At 36.0% G+C, this 24587-nt stretch overlaps 3 protein-coding genes across 6 annotated transcripts; all 3 read right to left on the bottom strand.

The window, feature by feature from the left end:
• Positions 1-1808: 1808 nt before the first annotated feature.
• Positions 1809-4773, bottom strand: LOC128232467 (uncharacterized). Its single transcript, XM_052946032.1, has 2 exons — positions 3041-4773; positions 1809-2593 (listed from the first exon to the last, which is right to left on the bottom strand). Exons 1-2 carry the CDS (start codon positions 4277-4279, stop codon positions 2288-2290), a joined length of 1545 nt encoding a protein of 514 aa, XP_052801992.1. The 5' UTR covers positions 4280-4773; the 3' UTR covers positions 1809-2287.
• A 2440-nt stretch (positions 4774-7213) lies between these two features.
• Positions 7214-24464, bottom strand: LOC128230429 (uncharacterized). Of its 4 annotated transcripts, none has more exons than XM_052942689.1 (5): positions 24154-24464; positions 10486-10826; positions 9889-10048; positions 8303-9648; positions 7214-7956 (listed from the first exon to the last, which is right to left on the bottom strand). In XM_052942689.1, exons 2-5 carry the CDS (start codon positions 10633-10635, stop codon positions 7651-7653), a joined length of 1962 nt encoding a protein of 653 aa, XP_052798649.1. In that variant the 5' UTR covers positions 10636-10826; positions 24154-24464; the 3' UTR covers positions 7214-7650. The 4 variants fall into 4 exon arrangements, with proteins under 4 accessions (XP_052798649.1, XP_052798651.1, XP_052798648.1 ...); XM_052942691.1 differs by lacking the exon at positions 24154-24464 and adding an exon at positions 23694-24127; XM_052942688.1 differs by lacking the exon at positions 24154-24464 and adding an exon at positions 14270-14888.
• LOC128230427 (uncharacterized) lies at positions 16718-23679 on the bottom strand. Its single transcript, XM_052942687.1, has 2 exons — positions 22285-23679; positions 16718-21646 (listed from the first exon to the last, which is right to left on the bottom strand). The coding sequence occupies exons 1-2, from the start codon at positions 22322-22324 to the stop codon at positions 18756-18758; spliced, it is 2931 nt and encodes a 976-aa protein (XP_052798647.1). The 5' UTR covers positions 22325-23679; the 3' UTR covers positions 16718-18755.
• Positions 24465-24587: the final 123 nt, after the last annotated feature.

Below are 24587 nucleotides of genomic sequence, written 5' to 3'. Positions count from 1 at the left end.
ATGGGCCAAATAATTGCCTTTTTTGTGAAATCTGCCATTATATATATACTATATAGCAATTACATTATTATTTGGTTTTCCGAATGCTGTGTTTCTAATTACGCTTCGAAACAATAGAACAATAACATATGCAGAATTTTTTGATTCTGTGATAATATTACATCTATTTAGTCTGTAAATTGATATTTAAATGTTTACAGTAAAGTTGTTGTTGTTTTTTCAAATTAAAATATATGCCATTGAATGTGAAATTGATCGATTAATTCATGTGTTGTTTGTTTTGTAATATGCGTTCGTTTTCATCTTTCTTTTTTTAGAATAATGTGAACATGATATCTAAGATCAAGTACGTTTTGAAGGTATTTTTAATAGGTATTATATGTACCTACATGTACAATAGTGCGCTTAAAAGTATGTCAGTGCATAATATTAGAACATTGTCAAAAATATATGATCAGAAATACTCGGGTATTTTTTTTTGGAAACCCAGTTTGAGCAATAATGTACATGTTAACGCAGCAGATATAGTAAACAGTACGAGGGTTAGAATCAGATACTAGTAAAATGAAGTTGGCACAAACCAAATTTTAAGTGGAGCTGCACTCTCACAGATTGAACGTTTTGACGACTTTTTGTATTTTATTTTTTTTGTCTTGGAACGAGCCAATTTTTGCGAAAATCCATGAGAACCAGTTATATAAGAGTGCTGACAAAAATAAGATTTCAGATTGTTATATTTAACTTCAATAAATGATGTTTTATGCATTTTTCTTAAACCGTTAGTAACGGTTATAGCCATAAAACATCAATTTTCGAACGGAAATATGAAAATCTACGATCTGATTTTTTGTCAGCAATCTTATATCACTGGTTTGCAGATATTTACACAAAAATTTGCTCTTTCCAAGACAAAAAATAAAAAAAGTTGTAAAAATGGTATATCTGTGAGAGTGTAGCTTTAAAGACTACCCACAAATTCCATAAACACGTGCCAATTTTTACAGGTGCTCTTTCACCTCTTCGGGACGGATTTTGTTAGCCCTGAGATGTAAATGCAGCCGTTTAGCTTTACGTCCGTGTCCTTTCATAAGGTTGACCGCGTACTTATTCCAAATGTCCGTAACATAGTGACAGGGCAAGTTATCCATACTATATCAAATATGGTATTGTACATAAGCATACTTTGTCGGACGAGTTCGATATCACCAGCATTCTGCTCCTGTTAATCAGAAATATGCAAATGTATCTTTAGGGCATTGATTGTCAAGGTTGGACCAAACTAATCTCCCGCCCCATGGTCACCAAACATGGTAAATATGTCATGGGCATAAATCTCAGACGTGTTCAATAAACAGCAACATATGGCTTCAGTCAATAAGGAGTTATGGCGCTTCGTTTTTTTTTAAAACTTGTACCAAATTGATTTGTTTTATACTGCGGCAAATTTGTCTTGATCACCATTCGAATGTTCGTTATGTTTGTGTTGACAACTAACCAGTCCATTCGCCTCCGACATCATAATACTATAAAGTGTTTTAGAATTAGGATCCATGCGTTTTCCATCTACTTTAGAAATAAACTTGGGCAAGGCATTTCAGATACGCCAGAGTTATACCCCCGATTGTTTTTGCGCGTCTATCATATATTAACCGACAATGTTGCATAACATCTAAGACACGTTCGATCAACTCGAGTTTTGTCTAATGGTAAGACTTGGTGTTCACTAATGCAGACATTTCGTTAACAAAGCATACCAATATATTACAAAATACGTGTACACATATTTATGTCAACAACAGAAGTTAAGTGTTCTTTTATTCCTATTTCCTAAATACACTATGTAGGGGTGACCGAACACTCATGACAATTAACAAAAATAATGAATGGATTCATAACAATGTTATGTAAAAACAAGCGTATACTTTGATGATGATGATGATGATGATGATGATGATGATGATGATGACGATACATATATAACAAATTGGTGAGCAAAGTTTTCAATAAAATTCTGATCACTATGATTAAATGTGACTTCAGAGTTTTTGCTGAGCAGTGCTTTTAAAACTATGATCTGTCATGCTTAAGTATAAGCTCCAAAAAAAAACGATGAGCCGTGAAAGCAACGCACCTAAGACCTCCCATATAAGAATAACAGAAGGGTCAGTGTTTGTTCAAACGTAATATCATACTATGACAATCCAAGTTCCTCAAAGCGAACAACAACAATCGTTCATAACAGTATAAGGTACAATTTAAAATATGTTTCTTTGTATTGTTCCATAGTCTATTCATCACGGAAGGCGACAGCGTGATTAAAGATCGACTGAACTATTTCATTTTCGTGCGCCGGATATCGAAATGGTATTGTCGTGCTCATGCAGTCGGGGACGTGCTTTTGGGTCGTCCCGTAGTTGGAAAAGAGCACAGGAATTGCACGTCTGTTCCTCGAGTTGTTCTTGTGGTATTCTAATCGAATTTTATCAAAAATATAACGTGCATTCAACTGGCTTTCTCTGGGATTTGCGGCGTCGTTGTCGGGCTTGATATCAGCGGAATAAGTCGGTGAAATACAGACAAGTATCCAATCCGCCTAAAATGAAACATAAATATAACTAGCCCACGTATATGACTTAGTTAAGTTTATGAACTTATTTTACTTAGGTGGAATGCTCATAATGATAACAACAATACGTTAATAAGTTTGCAAATTTTGGATATAAATGTGACACATTTATTGATGAGTGGAAAATATTGAAATCATGATCAATGTATTCACCGAAACACATCCAATTATCTAAGCAACAAGTAACGTCATATGATAAGTTTATTTATCTTTAACGAATCCGTTAATATAAACTTGTATTGGTCTTTTAAGTAACTAAGGGAATGTTCTCGAGGCGGAGTTCGAACCCACGACCTCTTAATTGAGAGACATAAACCTACATAACAATAGAAGGGGTATCTTAGAATTTCAAATGCTACAGTGGTCACCAGGAAGAAATGCAACATATGGCCGATCATTGTCAAGATCTCTTACCGTATTATGTTGCTGATCAAGCCAGTCCAAGTGATTTAATCCTCGCCTTGCAAATTGTTCAGCATCAAGATCTATTCTAATTACAGCCCCGGCCCTTTCTATAGCAGTACACAGCCTTCTCATTTCCTTTAGAAATCCGACAGCGTCCTCACTGGCGTTCCAACTATATGTAACAAACACTTTCTTCCGTTTTGCCTCAACAGCATTCGCAACAAGGTTGGATAGAGGTCCGGATGGTGGTTTGCCATTGGTTGATGTATCGCTTTGTTGCAGATTTATACTCGGAGAATGAGTTAGATTGTCTCTTAAAAACAACTCATCACTATCTTGATCATGTTCATCAATTTCAAAGTTATTTTGAAATATTCTTGAACAGTTGCTACTTCCGCTGCTACTTTCCAGGGAACTCCCCTGATCAGGCTGTCTGGAGTAGATGAAGCGAGCTGACGACAACGATGATTTATCAGAAACACTTTTTTCCGAGTCAACCAGCATGTTTGGTTGCATATCAATGCTTCGAGGAGGCCAAGATTTCCTGTATAAAGACTTAAATTCAGTTGTTGTAGTTTTCCTTCTGGCGACACCATGTTTTTCAGGCTCCATATTCCTGAAATTGACGGCAGACTTTAATTGGGAAGGTTGCTTTTCAGAATTTATCAAGCTCAACCTGGACTGTTTACAAATGTCGCAAATATTCGGCGATAATCGTAAACCATGGTCCCCTTTCTCACAAACAACGTTGAGTTTTTCGAAGCTGTCATCTAAAGTCAATTTTGAGCAACAGATTTCTACAGGTTTAATACCAGTTGTGTCGCTGTATATGGTTTTTATATTCGTTTCATCACTGGCCAATGCAATTATGTTTGTCACCACGCTACCATCCTTTTGCTCATCAGAAACCCTAAATGATGAAAGAGAAAGCCTCTCACGAACGCCCTCACTTGTAAACGCCGAACCGTCAGGACTGCGTCTTTGATAATCACGTGCATCAGCAGATGGAGCACGTGCCTCTACATGTGAACAACGGAGGTCCAAGCCAAGTCTCGTCTTGTTACTTTGCTGAGCTGCGGACTCGCCACTTAGGTCGGATCTTGCACTTTGCCGTTCACATTCGTGGCAGTTACAGTGGGAGAGTTCCGATCCAGGAACACCAGATCTCCCGTTCCCGGTACTCCACGTACTAGCGGTGGGTAACTCATGGCTAGAAGGCGTTCCGAAAGGCCTGTGAATGGGTTTCATTTGATTTATAATCTGTCCTGTGTGATCGCTACGTGACTGTGTTTTTTGCTTAAAGCTTACAAAGAAGAAGCTCTTTTTCTCTTTGAAAAACTAGAACTCCACCGATTATGCACACGCCAAAAACTGTTTTTCTTTTCTTATATAAATAATCCAAAAACAAATTACAAATCCGAACTCCGTGTTGTTTTGAAAAATTAAAACAGTGCCTGTACGTTAAATATAGAAGCGTCTCGCACTAATACTGGCTATGGACTAATTATTCGCCCCACCAGTTATTCGACCGACCAGTTATTCCATCTGTTTAGTAATAACATTATTACATGTATTTGATTTTTGATATATTTTATTAAAACATAATTATGATATGATATGTCTTCAAATGAATCTTCGAAACAAGAAAAAACGTAACATTTCCCTGTAGAATAAAACAATTTTATTTCATTTATAAATTTTTTAAATTGATATTTAAACAAAACAAAACGATCAAATCGAAACTGTCGCTTATATAAAAAGCCGTGAAAAAGCAAGTATGAATATCTTTTTAAAAAGAGGAAGCCTAGTATGAAAAAATCTTGTCAACAACAGCCGATTTACGACTGACCAAGTTTGCAAATATTTCATCTATTAAAACAACACAAAATGTTCAATTTCATTGAAAATAAAAGTAAATCAAAAGTTTTGTTGTCAGTCACATTTTTTTAATTAATGCATTTTTCTTAAGTGGGCAAGTGTGAATAAATTGCGTAGGAAAACACGATAGTCAGTTTATCATATTTTTATTTGCAAAAAATGAACCATGATAGCATTACATATTTCGATTTACAATGTAGTCCCATAAACCCTAGGCTATATTACATGGTTTTTCAAAAGTTCTTTGTCTTTTTGGTCGCAATGTCTATGAAAGAGGCCATGCTGCATGATTAATGATTCAATGATCCAGCGGAACCTTTTGGTCGTCGTTCAACCCATTCCAGACCATAGAACTACAAAAACATTCCGAAATGAAACTTAAGTATTAGCAGAAAACATAAGCCATTACAGTGATTATGGCAGGGTGTCTGGCTTTATTCGGGTCACAAATCTGTGAAATAATTTCTGAATAGTTATGGCTTGAATGAAGGGATAAATAAATGAATGATTTAGCATGTATAACATGAATATATGTTAATAATGATATCACCGAAAAGCCCAATTCTATATTTGTCTTGAGTCATTTTGCAACCGAGTGTTAAATGAACACCAACTGCTATTTATATCATAACAAAAAACATATCGGGTAAGTATTGAGAAATGTTCTCATTTTTGAATATACTCATGATATCATGTAAAAAACGTTTTTACCATTATTATTTTTTTTTTAATTTCGTTAACACGATATCTAAGACCAAGGGCATTATAAAGGAATTTTGCATCACGTATTTAAGTGCATACATATTACTGCGTTTACGACTCGCATGATATGCATGCCTTGATAATATCATGTTTGAACATTTTAAAAATAAATTATCAGAAACACTCGGGGATTTTTGTTTTGAAACCCAGTATGGCGCAGTCATGTACATATACACATTAATGGATATAAACTTGTTAACGCAGCGAAATAAGTTAAACATCCGAGGGTTAGAATCAAATACAATGTAGTTCGCATTAACCTAAAAAAACATAAGTGACCTTTCAAGACCGAGGTTGGACCGAAAGTATCCGCTATTCCACGGACCTGTGGGGAGCGTGGTTACAATTGACTGGTGCATAACATAGTGATAGGGTAAGTAATCCACACTACTAGTACATCCAACATTGTACTGTGCATGAGCATACTATGTCGGACGAGTTCGATAAAAAAATAGAAAAATGGCGTAGCCAGTCCTTTATTCATGTTGATTTATAATTGTGCAAGAGGTCCGGGGGCATGCCCCCTTGGAAAATGTTGAAAACCATGGTGCAAACTGGTGCATCCTGGGCGTTCTGATGTGCTTTATTTAGTAATTTAATACTGGAAAGTAGACATTTTTAGGATCATGTAGTAAACTTCGCATACTGCAAACTGTTGTTGTTGTTTTTTGGCCTGAATCATGTGGATTCAGTCGCGTACTCTCGTATAGACTGCAACGCGCCTGCATAATGCATTGATTACATAATACAGGGCATTGATTACATCCCGCCCCATGGTCACCAAGCATGGTAACAATGTGGCAATGGGTATACGTCGCGGACGAGTTCAATAAACAGCAACATCTGAATTCATTCAGTTAGGAGTTATGGCGCTTGGATTATTTCAATACTGTAACAAATTGATTTATTTAATACTGCGGCAAATTTGCCTTGATTCGAATGTTCGATTTATGTTGACAAAATGTATCGCATGAGTTCAATGGCCAGTTCAAAAACCAGTTAAATCGCCTCCGACATCATTGTTATTATTGAGCGTGCTATGTTTAGGATCATACAAGGCGTTTTCCAAAGTGTATATATGAGCGTACCATCTTCTTTAGACTGAATAAACCCGGGCAAGGCATTACAGATACTCCAGAAGTATGCCCCTGATTGCCTTGGCGCGTCTTTTAGATTGCATAGGCTAATACATACGTTTGATCGACTTTTGAATAGCCTCAGAGTTATGTCTTTTGAGGTATGTTATTTCTCTACATTTTATATTTATTAAATGACTCTTCTGACGAACGTATACGGCTCTTGTTATACAAGTCAACAAGGTGTATCTGCTCGTACTAATAGTGATATTTAAATTTAAGTTTCAAATGAACCTTAATTTGTTAGTCCATCACTAATCTAGCTTCAAAGAATGATGTACTTTCATCATAATATGCCTGTGCAGTATGTCTTTCTTAAATGTAACTACAAGACTTGGTGTTCTCTAATGCAGACATTTTGTAAACAAATCATACCAATATACTATAAAATAACAACAACAGACCCTGAGGTTTAGTGTTCTTTTATTCCTATTTCCTAAATACACTATGAACGGGTGACCGAACACTCCTGACAATTAACAAAACGGTGAATGAATTCATAACAATGGTATGTAAAACAAGCATATGCTTTGATGAGATATATATTACAATTTGGTGAGCAATCTTTTCAATAAATTTTCAATAAATTTCTGATCAATATGATCAAATGAGTTTTTGCTGAGCAGTGCTTTTAAAACTATGATCTGTCGTGCATAAGCTCAACGATGAGCCATAAAAGTAACGCACTTAAGACCTTCCATATAAGAATAACGTAAGGTTCAGTGTTTGTTTAAACGTTATATCATACTATGACAATCCAAGTTCCTCGAGGCGAACAATGACAATCGTTCATAACATTGTTAGGTGAAACTTCAAATATATTACTTTGTATTGTTCCATAGTCTATTCATCACGGAAGGGGACAGCGTGATTAAAAATCGATTGAACTATTTCATTTTCGTGCGCCGGATATTGGAATGGTATTGTCGTGCTCATGCAGTCGGGGACGTGGTTTTGGGTCGTCCCAAAGTTGGAAAAGAGCACAGGAATTGCACGTCTGTTCCTCGAGTTGTTCTTGTGGTATTCTAGTCGAATTTTATCATAAATAGAGCGCGTATTTAACTGGCTTTCTCTGGGATTTGCGGTGTTGTTGTCGGGTTTGATGTCAGCGGAATAAGTCGGTGAAATACAGACAAGTATCCAGTCCGCCTGAAAATAGACAAAGAAACATGACGAAACACTTTACATAACTACAAATGGTCTTCATGCATGACTTAGTTTTCAAACTTTTTTATCTTAGTTTTGTAAGTGAAAAAAAAACACTTTAAACATACGTGAATCTCTCTCGAACCTGTTTAATGTGTACAATCACGTTCCTTTGTTCTTTCGATTGACTAGGACAAAACAAAACCAACGACCTCTTGACACTTTTACAACGACTGTGATCAGATTCACCCACAGAGAACTTTAATGAGAATCTCGGTATTTCAAATGCGACAGATGGTCATCAGAAAGTAACGAAAACATTTGGGAGATCATTGCAAAAATACCCTACCGTTCTGTATTGGTGATCGAGCCAGTCCAAACGATTCAATCTCCGTCTTGCAAAGCTTTCAGCGTCACAGTCTATTCTTATCCGAGCCCCACTGCGGTCTATAGCCCCACACAGCCTGCTTACTTCCTCTAGAAACCTAACATCATCCTCATTGGCGTTCCAACTATATGTAACAAACACTTTCCTTCTTTTCGCCCAAACAGCTTCATCAGAACGGGTTGACAAGAGTCTGGGTGGCGGTGCACTGTTATTTGATATCATATTATTAGATGAATCGCTTTGTTGTATGTTCAGCCTTGACGACTGAGTATGTCTGTCATTTCTTACATGTTCCTCATCATTATCTTGATCATGTTCATCAATGTCAAGGTTATTTTGAAATATTCTGGAACAGTTGCTTCTTTCACTGTTACTTTCTAAGATACTCTCCTGAGCAGGCTGTCTGGAATAGATGTAGCGAGCTGACGACAACGATGATTTATCAGAAACACTTTTTTCCGAGTCAACCAGCATGTTCGGTTGCATATCAAAGCTTCGGGGAGGCCAAGAGTTTCTGGCAGAATTGAAGTCAACGTTAGGAGCTTTCCTTTTGACCACAGCATCTTTTTCAGGCTGTCCATTCTTCAAATTACCACCAGACTTCAATTGAGCAGGTTGCTTTTCAGAATTTATCAAGCTCAGTCTGAACTGCTTACACATGTCGCAACTATTCGGCGCCAATCCTAGACCATGCTCACCTTTCTCACAAACAACGTTTATTTTTCTGATCTTGTCATCTAAAGTCAAATTTGAGCTACGTACATCTCTAGAAGACATGGTACGTTTAACGTTAGTTTCGTCACTGCATACTGTTTTGCTATTAGTTCTATCACTGGCCGGAGTTTTAATGTTTGTCTCTTCGCTGTCAACCTCTTGTTCACTCGAAGAGGTAAGGGATGAAAAAGAAAGTCTCATAGGATCGATCTCGTTAAAATTAGCTGAACCATCAGGGCTGCGTCTTTCATAATTTGCTAGGGGGTTAAAATCCTCTTCCGAATTGTTCAGTAAAACTTCCCTGGCAAGGGATTCGTTTATTTCAAAACTGTCACTGCGTTTTACGGTTCGGGGCGAATTTCTTTCGCGATCGGTAGGAGCACGTGCCTCACCACACGAACAATGGGAGTCCTGGCAACGACCAGTCTCATTTCTTGACTGGGGTGTGGACTCGCCATTTTGGGTCGATCTTGCGTTTTGGCTTACGCATGCGGGGCAGTTACATCTGGATGGTTCCGATCCAGGAACTCCGGATCTTCCAGTTTCTGGATATCGAGGGAAGTGCATCTGTAAACTCCTGGCTAGAAGGCGTTCTAAAAAAGCATTACAATGAAATAATTTGATTTATTAAAAAACACTATTCTTATATTTGTTCTGTACTGTAAACGCTAAAAGTGATCCAAAAACTAAATTCCAAAAGGAAGCATGTATGCACTTGTTAAAACAGTATTTTCTTACAAAAAAAAATAAGTAAAGATCGGACTTCCATGCAGGTATATAGTTTTGTTGTGGTACTTTATTATGTATAATAAATTAATAATACAGTAACTTACGATGATAATCATCTTGCATGACATCTGCGGCAAAGTGTCCATCAAGCTTTAGAAGAGCTCTTTGGACATGTCCGACAGTGTATCCACACTTACATCCTAGATGTCGGAAAAGGTATTTAGTGGGACTTGAATCTACCGTTGTGTCGCCCCTGGATCGGTTCTGGAAGAGAATATTGAATTGTCAATATACCTCTGTGAATAATTATGTACAAGAAGGTTTTAGAAAAGATGACGCGCTTTATGTTGTCGTCGTGCCCTGTGGTCCATGCAATTAAAAATTTTAAAGCCCTGTAATGTCTGCATTCCTCACCTGTTTCTTTGAGAACATGATACAGGCGATATTAAAATTGCGTCGCGGAGCTTATAAATAAATTGAATGACTGGATTTTAAGTTATATAAAATCTGTATACTTTTATCACCCTCGTAAATGACTCAGACGTGTAGAGCTTATATTATCGATGTTAAAATACAAACTTACTGCATGGCCATAAACAACTGCCGGAATAATAAATTTTGGTGGATAAACAGACAAGTTAGCAACAACCGGAAAAGGGTTTAATATAAAAGGGTCTTAGCAAAACTGAAATATAACTTACATAAATAGCACTAATATGGACGGGGGAGAGCCCAAGATGTTCTGCCAGGAGGAAAAACGTTTCTGATGATGAGCTGTCCACTCGTGAAGCAATCTTCTCGCGAACGGCCTGGGGCATGTACGCCAGAGGGAGGGACCAGATGTCGGCCATTGCCAGGGTATCCAGTGAGATCCGAGGCCGAGGGAATGGACTACGGAGCGCGTGAGGGCGGACGTTTAATCGCTGTAGTTCTTCAATTCGCCTGTTTATCGCAGTCTACATGGGAGTGTTCCGCGGGACGGGTGCCAAATCGCGCTTGTCTTTAAGGTCACCACTTTGGCAGAGAGACCGTCCCGATTTATCTAAATTGATAAAACGGTGACATTTAGCTACCCTTTGTACGTTTATATAGCAGATATGGTTATCTAATATGGAACAGTTTAATTAAAACAGTAAATAACACCTCGAATCTGACTAGACACATTTTAACGTAAAATGCTGGGCAAGCAACTTTAATACGTTTAGGATACACAGTGATAACACATCAACCAAGCTCGAAGCCTGTTTCACATGTCATTCATAAAATACAACTATATGTGACTTATATGGTACATATTAATATGGTACACATTCTATTATAGTGGTTCGTTTTTTTATATAAAATCTAAAAGCTGGTTACAAAATGGCTTCGTCATTGAAAAATGCATAAGTTAAAGCAACTAAAGTGTGTGTGTAGATAAGACGCATGTTTAATGATAAACCTCAAAAAAAACAATTCAGGCCATAAGAGAAAAACAAGCACCACAAAAATGTTGACAGTCAAAATCACAAATTATATCACATTTCAAGCGTTTGTTCCGCAATACTTTACTTTAAGCGATGTGTTTACAAATCTTTCCTTTCGCGTCGCAAAATGTTCGTAAATATTAATCATTTTTACAAAAACATCCCGTCTATTCTCTGAGCTGACATTGAAAATGCAAACAGGTTTAACGGTCTACTTCACTCTAAAATCTCCCAACTTTACTTTTTATTTCAATATTGGAGAAAAAGGTAATTAAATACGCTGAAAGTGCACCATTTCCTATTAAAAATTGTTAAAATTGATTTAAGGGAGTATGCAAATAGTTTATGCCATATACTTTCGGTTCTGAGGGAGGGGCTCATGCCAAAATGTTGCGCCCTTAAATTACGCCCCCCCCCCCCCACATTCTAACGTCAATTTATGGACTCGCCCCTGTAAGGATAAGGACTTCCATTGAAGATGCACTCTTATTCCCAAATAAGATGCTCCACAATTAATACAATTGTTTTAATTTCCGAAAAGGATGAATGAAGAATACCGTGTTTAATTTGAAAGAAATTTGCAGAAAACATGGTATTTCAACCTTGAGATGATAGATCACATGAAATCTTTTAGCACTCACCAATTATTTAATATTTATGCGTTTTCTGCATATAATACACTGTTTCAATCTTGTTATCAGTCATTAATATTTTCCATAAATGTATTATTTAGAAAGTAGTAAAAGATGTATCACTCAAAATTTATGTTTGTTATACATATGTATGTATTAATTTTAAATACGAGCGTCACTTTAAAAATATCGACCTAATTCTATAAAATGTTCCTTACATGGTATGTTCAAGTTTAAAAATTCCCGGGTGGTCTGTTTAAGGTTTCAGTCTGATTAAAAGGATCGTTATCACTATGTTCAATAGTTTTGGGCTAATATGGAATACCTTTTTTTGAAAAACACAGATTAAGGACGAAAATAAATGTTAAATACTTGATAGTGTAACGTTTCTTCCCTAGCTAGCTCGGCCGCGCTACCTTAAATTCAACCATAAACCTATTCTCGGACTCCCTTGTCCCAAAAATTTAGTATGAAATCAGTAATATAAATTATACACTCGATAACAATGATGACTGACAAAACCAAATGATAAAAAATAAATATTACGGTTAAAAAATCAATGTTTAATTATCCAAAACCACAGAACGTACCAACATGGGAAAAAAAACTACAACACCTTTACTATATCTTCAACAGGACCCACAGTCCTAATAGTATATCTTGCATACGGGGAATCAAACCATTGACGCTGTACCGTCTGTATCGCAATTATCCAGGATTACTAAGGGGCCAAAAAAATAACCCGACGGGTGTCCGAACATGGAAACTAGAAGCTGCAGTACAATGCTCACTTTAATTCTCCTAGTCTCCAATAGTTCATTATTCGCTCTAAACAGTGCAAAAAGGACTTCAAAGTTTCCCTATATATTTTCGTGATGCTCTTTCATCGGCTTTGAGACACAATCTTACTACATGTATTTCAATGTCCCTCGCTGCGTTTATATTATCTAACATCACGTGACCAAAACGGAATGTTCCATTTCAACAAACTCTCTTGGATGAACCTATTATTATTTTATATATAACTTCCATCAAAGAGCAGGGGTGTCAAGTTCATTAATTACCAGCTTAGTTTAGACATTTAATACTAAAACCATCACATTAATATTAAATACACAAAGACGTCCTAAATAAGTAATAGCGGTAAAGGCGCAAGCCCTAAATTGTCAAATACTTTACAAGTTTCACTGTATTAAACAGAAATGGTTATATCCCGGGCCATGGACTAAATGATTCCGGGACCATGACAAAAGAATCTGATTCTAAGTAAAATCTGTTCGCGGTGAACAAAATGCAATCAACTTTTAAATTTATTAACTTATCTATTAACTAAGTTTAAACGTCTAAATGCTGTTGTTTTCAAATTAGAAAAATAAAACAATAAAAAAAACATGATTTGGTTTTTCCCAATTACGATGAATAAAAAAAACAACAGTTTATGTACTTCCTATTCTTGACATATGAAATTGTCTCAACGACTGCATATTCTATCAATTGTGAGTGCTTTTGATACCGTTTTCGAACAATTCTAAATTTATCTGTCAGGCCGTCTGTATCTGAAGGAAATTATTCAATAACGAGATAGCAAAGTTTTCTCCCAAACTGTTTTGCCTCGCTGACCTTAAATTTGATACCGAAAACTTTTTTTATAAGCAATTGAGAGTCTAGAGGCCCGTGTACTTCATTCAACAATGCCGTCTTGCACGCATAAAAAAATCATAAAAGTAGTACAGTTCAAACCAGTTGAACAAGAGTCGGTAGCTGATGCCAACTCTCATTTGTTATTGTTATCTTTGTCTATCCAGGGTGCATTGCACGCCAACTAGTTAAGCCAGGGTTTAGAGACTCTCTATACCTTGAGTCTTCCGGGAGGGCCATTACATGGGGGTCCCGTGTGACGTTGCTATACATTGTTGCACGTTAAACTACCAGGGTAGCTCTAACCAGGGTTACATTCTGCACTATGCTCCAAAATAAAATGACTAACAATCTTTTCAGAGTACTCGCCGAATGGGCCTTGCCCGGTTGCGAGTATAAATAAGCTTACACACATCATTATATACATGTTGTACATGATTGTGAGTATCGCCATCGTTAACATGTGTACCAAGTTTCGTGCTGATAAATCTGTTCTGGTCAACAAAGACCGTTAACAACCACATCAAGGCTTATAACTATGCCTGTATTTTTTTCTTTTTGAAAATAAAACACACAACAGACCAGCTAATAATAAAGGTATCACAGGAGATCACCAGTCCGGTTTATCGTGGTGTAAAATACAAATTAAAATAGTACATACTTTATGGTATGTTTGTCCAAAACATTTCGTAATCCAAAAATATTGAAGCATTGTTTGCACTCCAGTTACAATGTTTAAAACAACTTACTTATATAAAGTTAAAACGCAATTCCAATACACACAAACGCAGCTATGCACAGCGACATTCAAGGACAAATGAATTGCGCAATACCCGACTACAATCTAACCAAAAATTCTAAACCGCAAATCCTTGTTTAGCATAGGCGAGCTTGCGTGCCAAAGAACGAATCGCTTACTCTACTATCTGATACTGTTCAAGTAGGTAATACAACCGTGTCGTGCGGTACCCGGTGCAGCGGTTGAGTTGCTAAAGAAACATTTCAATTTTGTACTGCAATACAAATATGAAACATAATATGAGCATTTATCTGAATTTATGATGAAGTGGTATACAGTCTTGCACGATAATTAAGAATTGCATGTTGACAGTGTATGATGTGATGTACACTCTTTCACGTCGACGCGATCGGACACCAATGAAACCTGGCTGGTTAATTTAAAGATGCACTCTTACTCCCAAATATGATTTACCACAATAAATAATTTGGTTTTAATATTCCAAAAAGGATGAATGAATGCCGAAAACAATGGTTCTTATGAAGGATACCAAGTTTAATTTGAAAGAAAAACGCAGTAAATGTTTAAGAATTCACCAATCATTTAATATTTTTGCGCTTTCTACTATTAAACACACGATTACAATGTTGCTTTCAGTGATAAGTATTTCCCATAAATGGATTATTGAGTAAGTACTTAAAGATTTATTAGTCAAAGTTGATGTTTGTAATACATTTGTACGTATTGATTTGGAATAGGAGTGTAACTTTAAATGTGCGAACTAGACAAATGATAATCTGTTTAAGTCTTATCAGGGCTTTATAAAATTGTCTGCAGTTATATATATATATATATAAACATTGTATATACAATTGACTGCAGCTGAAACACGAATCATAGACTATACGCATCTGAAACATGGATAGACCATATTCATCTATCACGATCTTACAACCAACCGTTCATTGTTATTGAAATCTATATGAACAGTATTTTGTATGCCAATTTTGACGTTTAACGCCAGCTACAGAGCTATGAGTTTTACAATTTTTGGCAATTAATTCCTTTAGGTTTTGCAACTTATTTGACACAAGTGCGCATGTCCGTATCCGATCACACCTCTGAGCGTGTACAGTCCACTAGCGGACCCCCCCCCCCCACGCACACACACACAAACACCCAAAAAATAATCGTCCAAGTTTACGTCTTATTTAAATATTGGAGATAAACGTAATATAATACTTCCAAAATCCACCATTTCAGAGTGAAAATTGTTAAAATTTTCTCGCGGCTGCCAACAAATTAAACCAATTAAATATCGGTTCTGAGGGAGGGGTCACCCATCAAAAGGTTACGCCCCTTACGCTGCCCAACTAACATCAAATCATTGATCCGTTCCTGTAGTCATTGTACTCTTTTTACATATAAACTAATGGATATGAATACTTTAAATAATTGCCAATGCGTACATATGTACTACATAAAAGAAATTTTGGCACAAATCAAATAAATCACTTTAACACACTGCGAGTTTTTCCACGTATTCATGAAAATTTCAATTTATGGAGTAAGAAAATATTGCAAATGCAAAACATATCTCATTTGAATAATAATTAACGCAAGCATGAAGGAACTTTAGAGCAAAGTGTTAAGTAACCATGGTTTCATGTGTCCTCGAAAAAAAAAACCCGAATAAATAACACCAAGTATTTGTAAACTATCCCTGTAAAATGTACATAAATATATCAATTTTCGTTCACATGGGTGGTTACAAAGATGGTTGTATTTTATTATTAAAAAATGTGCTTACGTCAGTGACTGAGATATTAACCTTAAACTCGGGTAGCATGACAAATAAACATGTGCAAGGTATGGCGATAATGTCGGTGAGGTAAAAATATACTGAAAACGGCACCCATTCAATCAACCTTTTAAAAACCATTCACATATTTTGTATTGCTTGCATTGCAAAAGCTATATTAGACGAAATTGCAGTATAATAAAGAAAAAACATAATTTAGAATAACGCTTCACAAAATTAATTTAATTTGCACAATTGGCTTTAAAATACTGAATTGTAACTAGTAATAAATACTAGAACTGTAAGCCAAAGGCTAACGAATACCCCCCAACCCTTCCCTGTGATATTCCAAAATGAAGGTGGACGGGTGAATTTGGCAGTCTGCCAACCCAATTTCTGTTTACCCACCCCCACCCCCCCACACATGAGTACCAAGATAATAATACAGGTGTAAAAAATCACATATACAAAGGTTCACATAATGGTCATGGATATCCATGGATATCTGAAAGTTTGTTGTTTCTCTCTTTTTCACCATAAAGGGGTCATGACTCCTGGCAGGATATTCCAAAATGAAGGTGGACGGGTGAATTTGGCAGTCTGCCAACCCAATTTCTGTTTACCCACCCCCACCCCCCCACACATGAGTACCAAGGAAATAATACAGGTGTAAAAAATCACATATACAAAGGTTCACATAATGGTCATGGATATCTGAAAGTTTGAGAAAAATATATTGAAAAATGACAAAGGAGTAGGCCATCAAAGCGAATATTACCCCACTCCCACCCACCTCAGGGGAGATAACAAACCTGTTTCTCTCATTTTCACCATAAAGGGGTCATGATGAAAAATGACAAAGGAGTAGGCCACCAAAGCGAATATTACCCCACTCCCACCCACCTCAGGGGAGATAACAAACCTGTTTCTCTCATTTTCACCATAAAGGGGTCATGACTCCTGACAGGATATTCCAAAATGAAGGTGGACGGGTGAATTTGACAGTCTGCCAACCCAATTTCTGTTTACCCACCCCCACCACCTCCCCCCCACACATGAGTACCAAGGAAATAATACAGGTGCACAAAATCACATATACAAAGGTTCACATCATGGTCATGGATAGCTGAAAGTTTGAGAAAAATATATTGAAAAATGACAAAGGAGTAGGCCACCAAAGCGAATATTGTAACAAATTTAAGGCCTGTATGCACCTAACTTCAGGACTTTTGATGGTCTTTTTAAGGACAAAATCAATTAAAGGTCTTTTTAAGGCCATGCAAACATTCTGATTAATACAGGTGCACCAAATCACATATTCAACAGTTCATATCATGGTCATTGACATCTGAAAGTTTGAAAAAGATTTATAGAAAAAATGAGAAAAAATGACCAAGGATTAGGCTAGACAAAGCTGTATAATTTTTGCCTTTTTAACTTATTCAGGGGCCATAATTGGAGACATGATCATGTGATTCCAACCACAATCACAGGGGCAAATGTTCTCACCATGGCTAAAAGTTTGAAAAAGATTCATTCAAAAATGACGAAGGAGTAGGACGAACAAAACTAATTTTACCCAATTTAACTCATTAAGGGGCCACAACTCCACTCAGGATCATGTGACTCCCACCAAATTCATGGAGGCAAAGGTTTACATCATGGCCATTAATATTTGAAAGTTTGAAAAAGATTTGCTCAATAGCTTCAAAGAAGAATCCTGGACAAAGCTAATTTTGCCCAATTTAACTCATTAAGGGGCCACAACTCCACTCAGGATCATGCGACTCTGACCAAATCCACGGAGGCACAGGTTTACATCATGGTCATTAATATTTGAAAGTTTGAAAAAGATTTGTTCAATAACGACAAAGATGAATCCCGGACAAAAAAACGGACGGACAGACGGACAGACAGACAGACGGACAACCCGATTCCAGTATACCCCCCCCCCCAAACTTTATTTTGGGGGGTATAATAATAATGTTACTAGCATCTTAAAAGAAATTGTAATCAATCTATATTTTAGTAGTGATTTTAACATCATCAGCAAAATATGCAAAGTGTATGCTGCTGTTTAAAAATATATATTTATATACAAGCCTTACGGCTAAAACACGGTATTTGTCCACCTAAGTGTCTCACCAAGGTGGAAAAATGAACTTCCATGCAGGGCCATGAAATTTTGTCCATTTTTAGTTTAAAGTTTCAGTCATTGGAAATGATATTTGTTTTCCTACAGTCGCTTTTATAAATTTATTTTTTGGCGACTTTTACATACAGGTCAGTGTAAGGTTACAGACACTACAACAGGCATATAACAACAAAGATTTTAATGGAAACAAGTCTGTATTATTCAGGTTAACACAGAAAACTAACAATTAGAATGTTAACAAACAAACGCATAAAATCTCTGCTTGAGATAAGCATAAAAAAAAAACATATTTCATCCCAGTTGCGATGAACTCTAAAAATTGACAAAAATGATCACACAACTTTAACTGTAACTTTTAAAGTTTGTAGAACCAAGTGCCCCAAGCACATTGTTTTTCTAAAATAAACACTTTTCCTATCAAGTATAGTCAGTTTCTGCTGTTTATATCAATAGAACATATTTTTTGTATGAGATAGAAATAGACTGCACTACGGTTACGGACTCTACACATTGTAAGAACCAACACATGCTCAACATTTTCTATTTGAAATACACATGTTTGTGTATTTTCAACAGATTAACTTTAACTTTGCTGAGTTCCTGTGTATTGAATTTAAAATGACCTCTTTCATTGACAAGTTCAGGAGCTTCTAGCTTTGAAATGATATGTTCTGTTGGCTCCTGAGAAACGTCTGACTTCTCAGGCCACACATATGCGTTTCCAGCTTTCTTCATATATTTAAGCCCATATTCTGTTTCAGATTTACTTGTAATTTCAGCAACGTAAACACTTATGGGTCCTTTTCTCGGTTTGAGCCCAACGGTAACAAAATCACCAGGTTGAAAGGCTGTATCTTGTTGGGATGTTGTTGCTGCTGTCTCTTCTATTTTTCTCCTCTTGGCTTTTGGTTGCTTGGTCTCCGATTTTCTTTTCAAAGTTATTTGTTTCTGTCCTTTTGTTTGTTCTTTGCAGGTTGCTTTAGGCTGCTCCTTGTTAGATGGTTGTTTCTTCTTTACATTTAGTTTTTCTTGGACTTTACTAATAACATCAAGGTTTCTTTTCTCCCACTTATTAACTATGTCTACATTCTCACATTTTAATGTTACACCATTCACACAAGCATCACAGTAACAACTAAGTTTCCTTGAGTTCAGCTCATAGTCTTTACCAACAGACTTAACAGAGTGCAGCTTCCGTGTTCCAGTTAATGTTTGTACATTTGTTTCTGGTCGGTTTCTATTCACATTTTCAACAAATACAAATTCTCTTCTCGACAGAGTGCTTTTTACAGTGTCCACTACTTCCATATTCAGAGTTTCTTGACAAAATTGGTAAACGTCTTCAGCATTACCAAGAACTTTCCTGTTACTTATTACAGCACGATAACAAGCATTCTTTACAGTTGCACCCAACCCATCACAGACATTCTTTCCATGAGACGTTTCAAAGTAGTTTCGAGTCATTTTGCGCTGCTTTCTGAGACTGATATCAGCAAACGCCTTTTTCCCCTTGTACTGGGCTGCACACCCATCAGTCCACTCGTGGAGTTCACCAATCTTCACCCCTCTGCTTTCTAGTAATTTAATGGCTTGATTCTCGAAGACAATTGCTAAATCCGCATCATGTTTGGTTTCTTCACTTATTCCAATGATGGCATGTTTTACTGTAACATCTTTGTCATCAAGACTTTCTTTATAGTAGCACATCATTGGATGTACAGTTACCTGGTTTCTATCAAAGAACCCTGACTGCACTTCACTTTGGAAGACACATGCATAGTTCTCACTGAAATCCATTACCATGGCTACAGATCCCTTTGTTAATTTCTCTACACATACACCCATTTGTTTCTGTTGCCAGGATGCTCTAAATGCATGCTCTGGGTACACCATCATGTCTTTCTCTAAAGCTGTCAAAAACACTTTGAAATCAGCTTCTTTGGGCACACAAGAAATGCAGCGCTTTACTTTGTCATATTTCTTTATTTCAATGCTTTCCCATTGATACCATGACACCATCCCATCTCTGTTCTTTTCTTCCATAGTCGCCAAATACTTTTGAAGGCCTTGTACTCCACATTTTTCACAATTTCTTGACACACATTTTAAAGATGGCTCTTGTTCATAGCTGCAGAATGTTGCATCACTCAGACTCTTCTTATCAATCTTAATGTCTTCTGTCATGTCAGTCTCTTTTACAACTCGTTTCAATGTTGTAAGTGCTTCTACTTTCAGGGCTACATTACAACAAGTCTGGCACAGACATGACCGTCTGCTTGTCTCGGACACTTTCTTTACATTAACTGGTTTTAGTTTGCTGAATGATGTAAGTCCTATTTTATGATTGGGGTTTCTTGTTTTGTATAACTTGTGTGCTTCTTCTAGTGTCATTGTCATCACATGTTTCTGTAGTGTTTCTTTCATACCAGTCTGAGTTTTGATTCTAACAACATCACGTTTGGATGGCACCTCTCTGCTAATTTCAGCACTCAGGTAGAACTCTTTCACTGATTGTTTCACATGATCACTTATCACATCACATCTTGTTTTTCTCTGTTTCTTTTTCCACCATTCATTTCTCATCTTCCTTGTCTTGTAAGACACATTGAAATATTTACTAACTGTGATCTTTTTGTATTTCCTTAGTACTGATTCACGTATTACATCATATGCATGTTTCTTTTCTCTGTCTTTTCGAACACCAATGTTTACTTCGGAAATACTTTCCTTCAAGGAATTCACTATAGCATCTGCTACTTCAAGTTTCTTCTTACAAGCTGGTGTCATTGTTACTCCTTGGTCAGAAAGTACTTTGGATGTTGAAGGTGACTCAATAAGCTTCTTTAAAATGGCGGCTTTCTTCTTTGGTGTCCTAGGCAGAATGCCTTTCACCATTTGCGCTCGTCTGTATATTGTTGCACGGGATAAGTTACTTTTGTTCTGTCTGCTTTCTCCATGACTGTCATTTTCATCAACTGTGTTAACAATTGGAATTGTAGGAGACTTAAGTTTAATTCGCATTCTCCAGGCTTGTGTTCGCTTCACAGCTTTTTTCTTTTTTTCTTCCAGAGCCGGTTTCTTACTCTTTTTAACACCAGGATCTTCAGAAGAACATGTTGTTTTCATCTTTTTTCTCTGTCTGTATCTTTTCATTTCTTCAGCTTTTTTCTTTCTTAAGGAGGCTTTTAATTCAGGATCTGAATTGGCCATGAGTTTCACTTTCATTCGAGCTTCCTTCTTTCTTTCTGTGTCTTTCTTTTTGATTTCAGAATATTTTGTGGAGTTTTCTGTTTTCTGACGCATTCTCCATGCCTTGACTTTCAGCCTGTTTTTCTCCTTTTGCTTCTTTTCTATGTCTTCATTCTTTTCAGCATTCATTTCAGCATTTTTTTCAAGTTTCCGGGATCGCAGTGATGATTTTCGGCTCTCTTCTGTAAAAAGACATTCTGAATATTAATTAACCTTAAACGGTTGGGTTCAATGTATACCTTAGAATATTAATATATATGGTATATAAATCTTCATATAAAGACAGGTTTTGTGAAAAGAAAAACCTCAAAAGGTATAAATGTCCCTATATGGTTCAATTGTATTGTTTCTGTTCATAAAAATGTTTTTAAACATACTTACAGTAGACTTAGAAACAAGTGGCCGTATTTTGTAGAGTTGTTGTAACCTGAGTACAAGTACAAATCAAATATTACTTAAGCTTCAATTCTGTACATTTAACAAGTATCCACTGTGTCTGTGATCTGTATATTATAACACTGATTGTATTCATTGGCATACACGCCAATCTTTATGTAAAAATATTTCATCTCGGCTCCGTAATAGGCTACACAAAATGAAATTGTGTGTCATACTGTCATAGGATTTCCATTAAACAACCTGTTAAGACCATTTTAGTTTGTTATATGTTGGGCATGGCAATTTCAACAAATAAGCATCACAACATGTGCATTTCATGTGGACAATTGCATTAATTCAGGGCATCATGTACAGACATATGGTTTTGGTTACGGACCCTACGTAACATAGCATTGAATGTTTAGATAAGGATAATACATACCTAGAGCATCACTGGAACCAACACCTTTAGTGTTTTCCATTTGAAAGGACTTCTTGCTGGAATCTGACCGACTATTCCCCAAAATAAGCCATTTTCTTAGCTGATTCTATCATTACAGCTGGACTGTTGTATTTCTTAGAAAGGCGGTTGTTTTGGATGATGCAATAATTCATCACAAATATTGTTGCATCAGCCGTTTTATTGGTATTTTCCAATAGTTAAAAGATGATGCAATATTGCACAATAAAAAAATTGCTTTTACCATGAAAAAATATAAGGAAATATGCTATTGAAAACAATGGAAATTTCAAATCAAAATTTGAAGGCAGATTTTGTAGTGTCCGTAACATTAAATATGTAAAAAAATGCAACTTAAAATCAAAATATTCCAAAAATATTTCAGCCATTAAACATACTCAAGCAGAGGTTTTTATTTGTGGAATGCCACATTTCTGTCATTAATACATATGTAGATACAAACCCATGGTTACGGACTCTACAGATTTTTTAACCCTGAAAATCTTACAGGTGAACCTCCTTCTTTTTAAGAATGTGAATCATGAATGCCCAAAGCAACAAAAAATTGGAAGTTTGATTAATAATCAGTCTTACAAAACAGTTATCACTTGTAAATGGGTGAATTTTCAATGTTTTTCATGCATATAACAAGGGATACTTATTGTGATTTTGAAAAATTGGCAAAAGCACCACTTTATGTTAATAAGTCATATTTTCTGTAATAATTTGTCTATTTTCTTGATTTACCCACCAAAATTTAGCACTTGAAATTTTCTATAAGCTGAGGTAATGCATTTTTTCCAAATCATCATGCAAAATAGATATATAACAGTTTGAATATATAAAAAAATCAAATGAGACAGCATAACGCTTGAAAATGGCCATTTTTGGGATATGTTTTTTGCTGTTACTCGAATACAAATTGATATTTTCACTTGAAATTTGGAGGCCAGCAGGAGTTGACTAGGTTACAAGCTTTGGCTGCAAAGAATTAAGTTTGAAATCACACACTTTCCTTCAATCTATGTATAACAACCAAAAAATATAAAATGGACAAATACCGTGTTTTAGCCGTTAGCTTATAAATGTTTTTTTTATAAATAGGTATGTTGCCACAATTTCCCAACTTAAAAAAGCGCCAAATTATCGTTTCACCCCATCATAATTCACGATAAACAGTTTAAAAGTAAAAACAATGTTGTCAACAAAAAAACAAAATTCTGAAAAAAATCGGCACAAAGCGTGAGTATTGTTTTTATGACAAAGTTCAGTAGTTCAATGCTGACTAAATGCGCCCTACCTTGATAGCACAAAAAGATAACATTACAATACTACCTATAATCCAAATTAAGATATTTGCTTATTTAAAGGAGCAAAAGTAATCAGCTTACCAATAACAATCATTCCAGTATGGGTACACAGTATACATTGAACAATAGCTATCTTAAAGCACTTCAAATGTCAATCTAGTTACTGTTAGTCTACAGACTAAAAATAAATTGTCCCAAATACCTGAGCCAATCCTTGATTTGGATTTGCACAAGTGTGCTAAGTAGAGCAAAAACAAGGTGCAAAGCTGATCCAGGTTCACATCTCCATTGCTTTTTAATTAATAAAAAATCCACAATGTGCAAATATTATATCAATAAAAGAATTGCGATAATAAAATCAGCATCAAGCAAACATATTTTTATTCAACAAAAAACAATACTATGCAAAGATAACCACAGGTTTTTACATCAGTGATAAATCTGGAACCAAAAAACTTAGGCAAATTTTACTTAACGCTATTAAGATAATCAGACTCACAGCCTCACTCAAGTATAGTAAATAATTGCAATTAATAGTTACCCTCAATGAAGACTTTGTCACTTCTAGTTGATGTCCGAACCATCTAACACCTGTGTCATAACTTTAAATATCTGAATATCTGCATGTATCTCAAGGGTATGTCCCATTTTACTGTGCGTACATGTCTTTCGGAGAATTCAGCTAAATTTAACCCTCATTAAGCCATATAAAGCTATCAACCCTGAATAAGAAGGGAGATAATACAACACAAAACAAGTTACAACCACTACTTCATTCAGGGCCCTTTATAACATATCTACATTGAAAAACTAGATTTCAATACATTCTCTGATAATGCTACCATCTTTATGACAGAAACAAGCTTACCATCTTTATGACAGAAACAAGCTTACATGCTTGTACAAGCATATTTACAAAAATGTGTCAAAGTAAATTATAGACAATACCTTTCAGTCTTAAAAAAATAAATTATA

Source organism: Mya arenaria, chromosome 4 (genome assembly GCF_026914265.1).
Source record: "Mya arenaria isolate MELC-2E11 chromosome 4, ASM2691426v1".
NCBI lineage: Eukaryota > Metazoa > Mollusca > Bivalvia > Myida > Myidae > Mya > Mya arenaria.
Note: the sequence above shows the minus strand (reverse complement) of the source record. Positions and strands in the feature narration are given on the sequence as shown.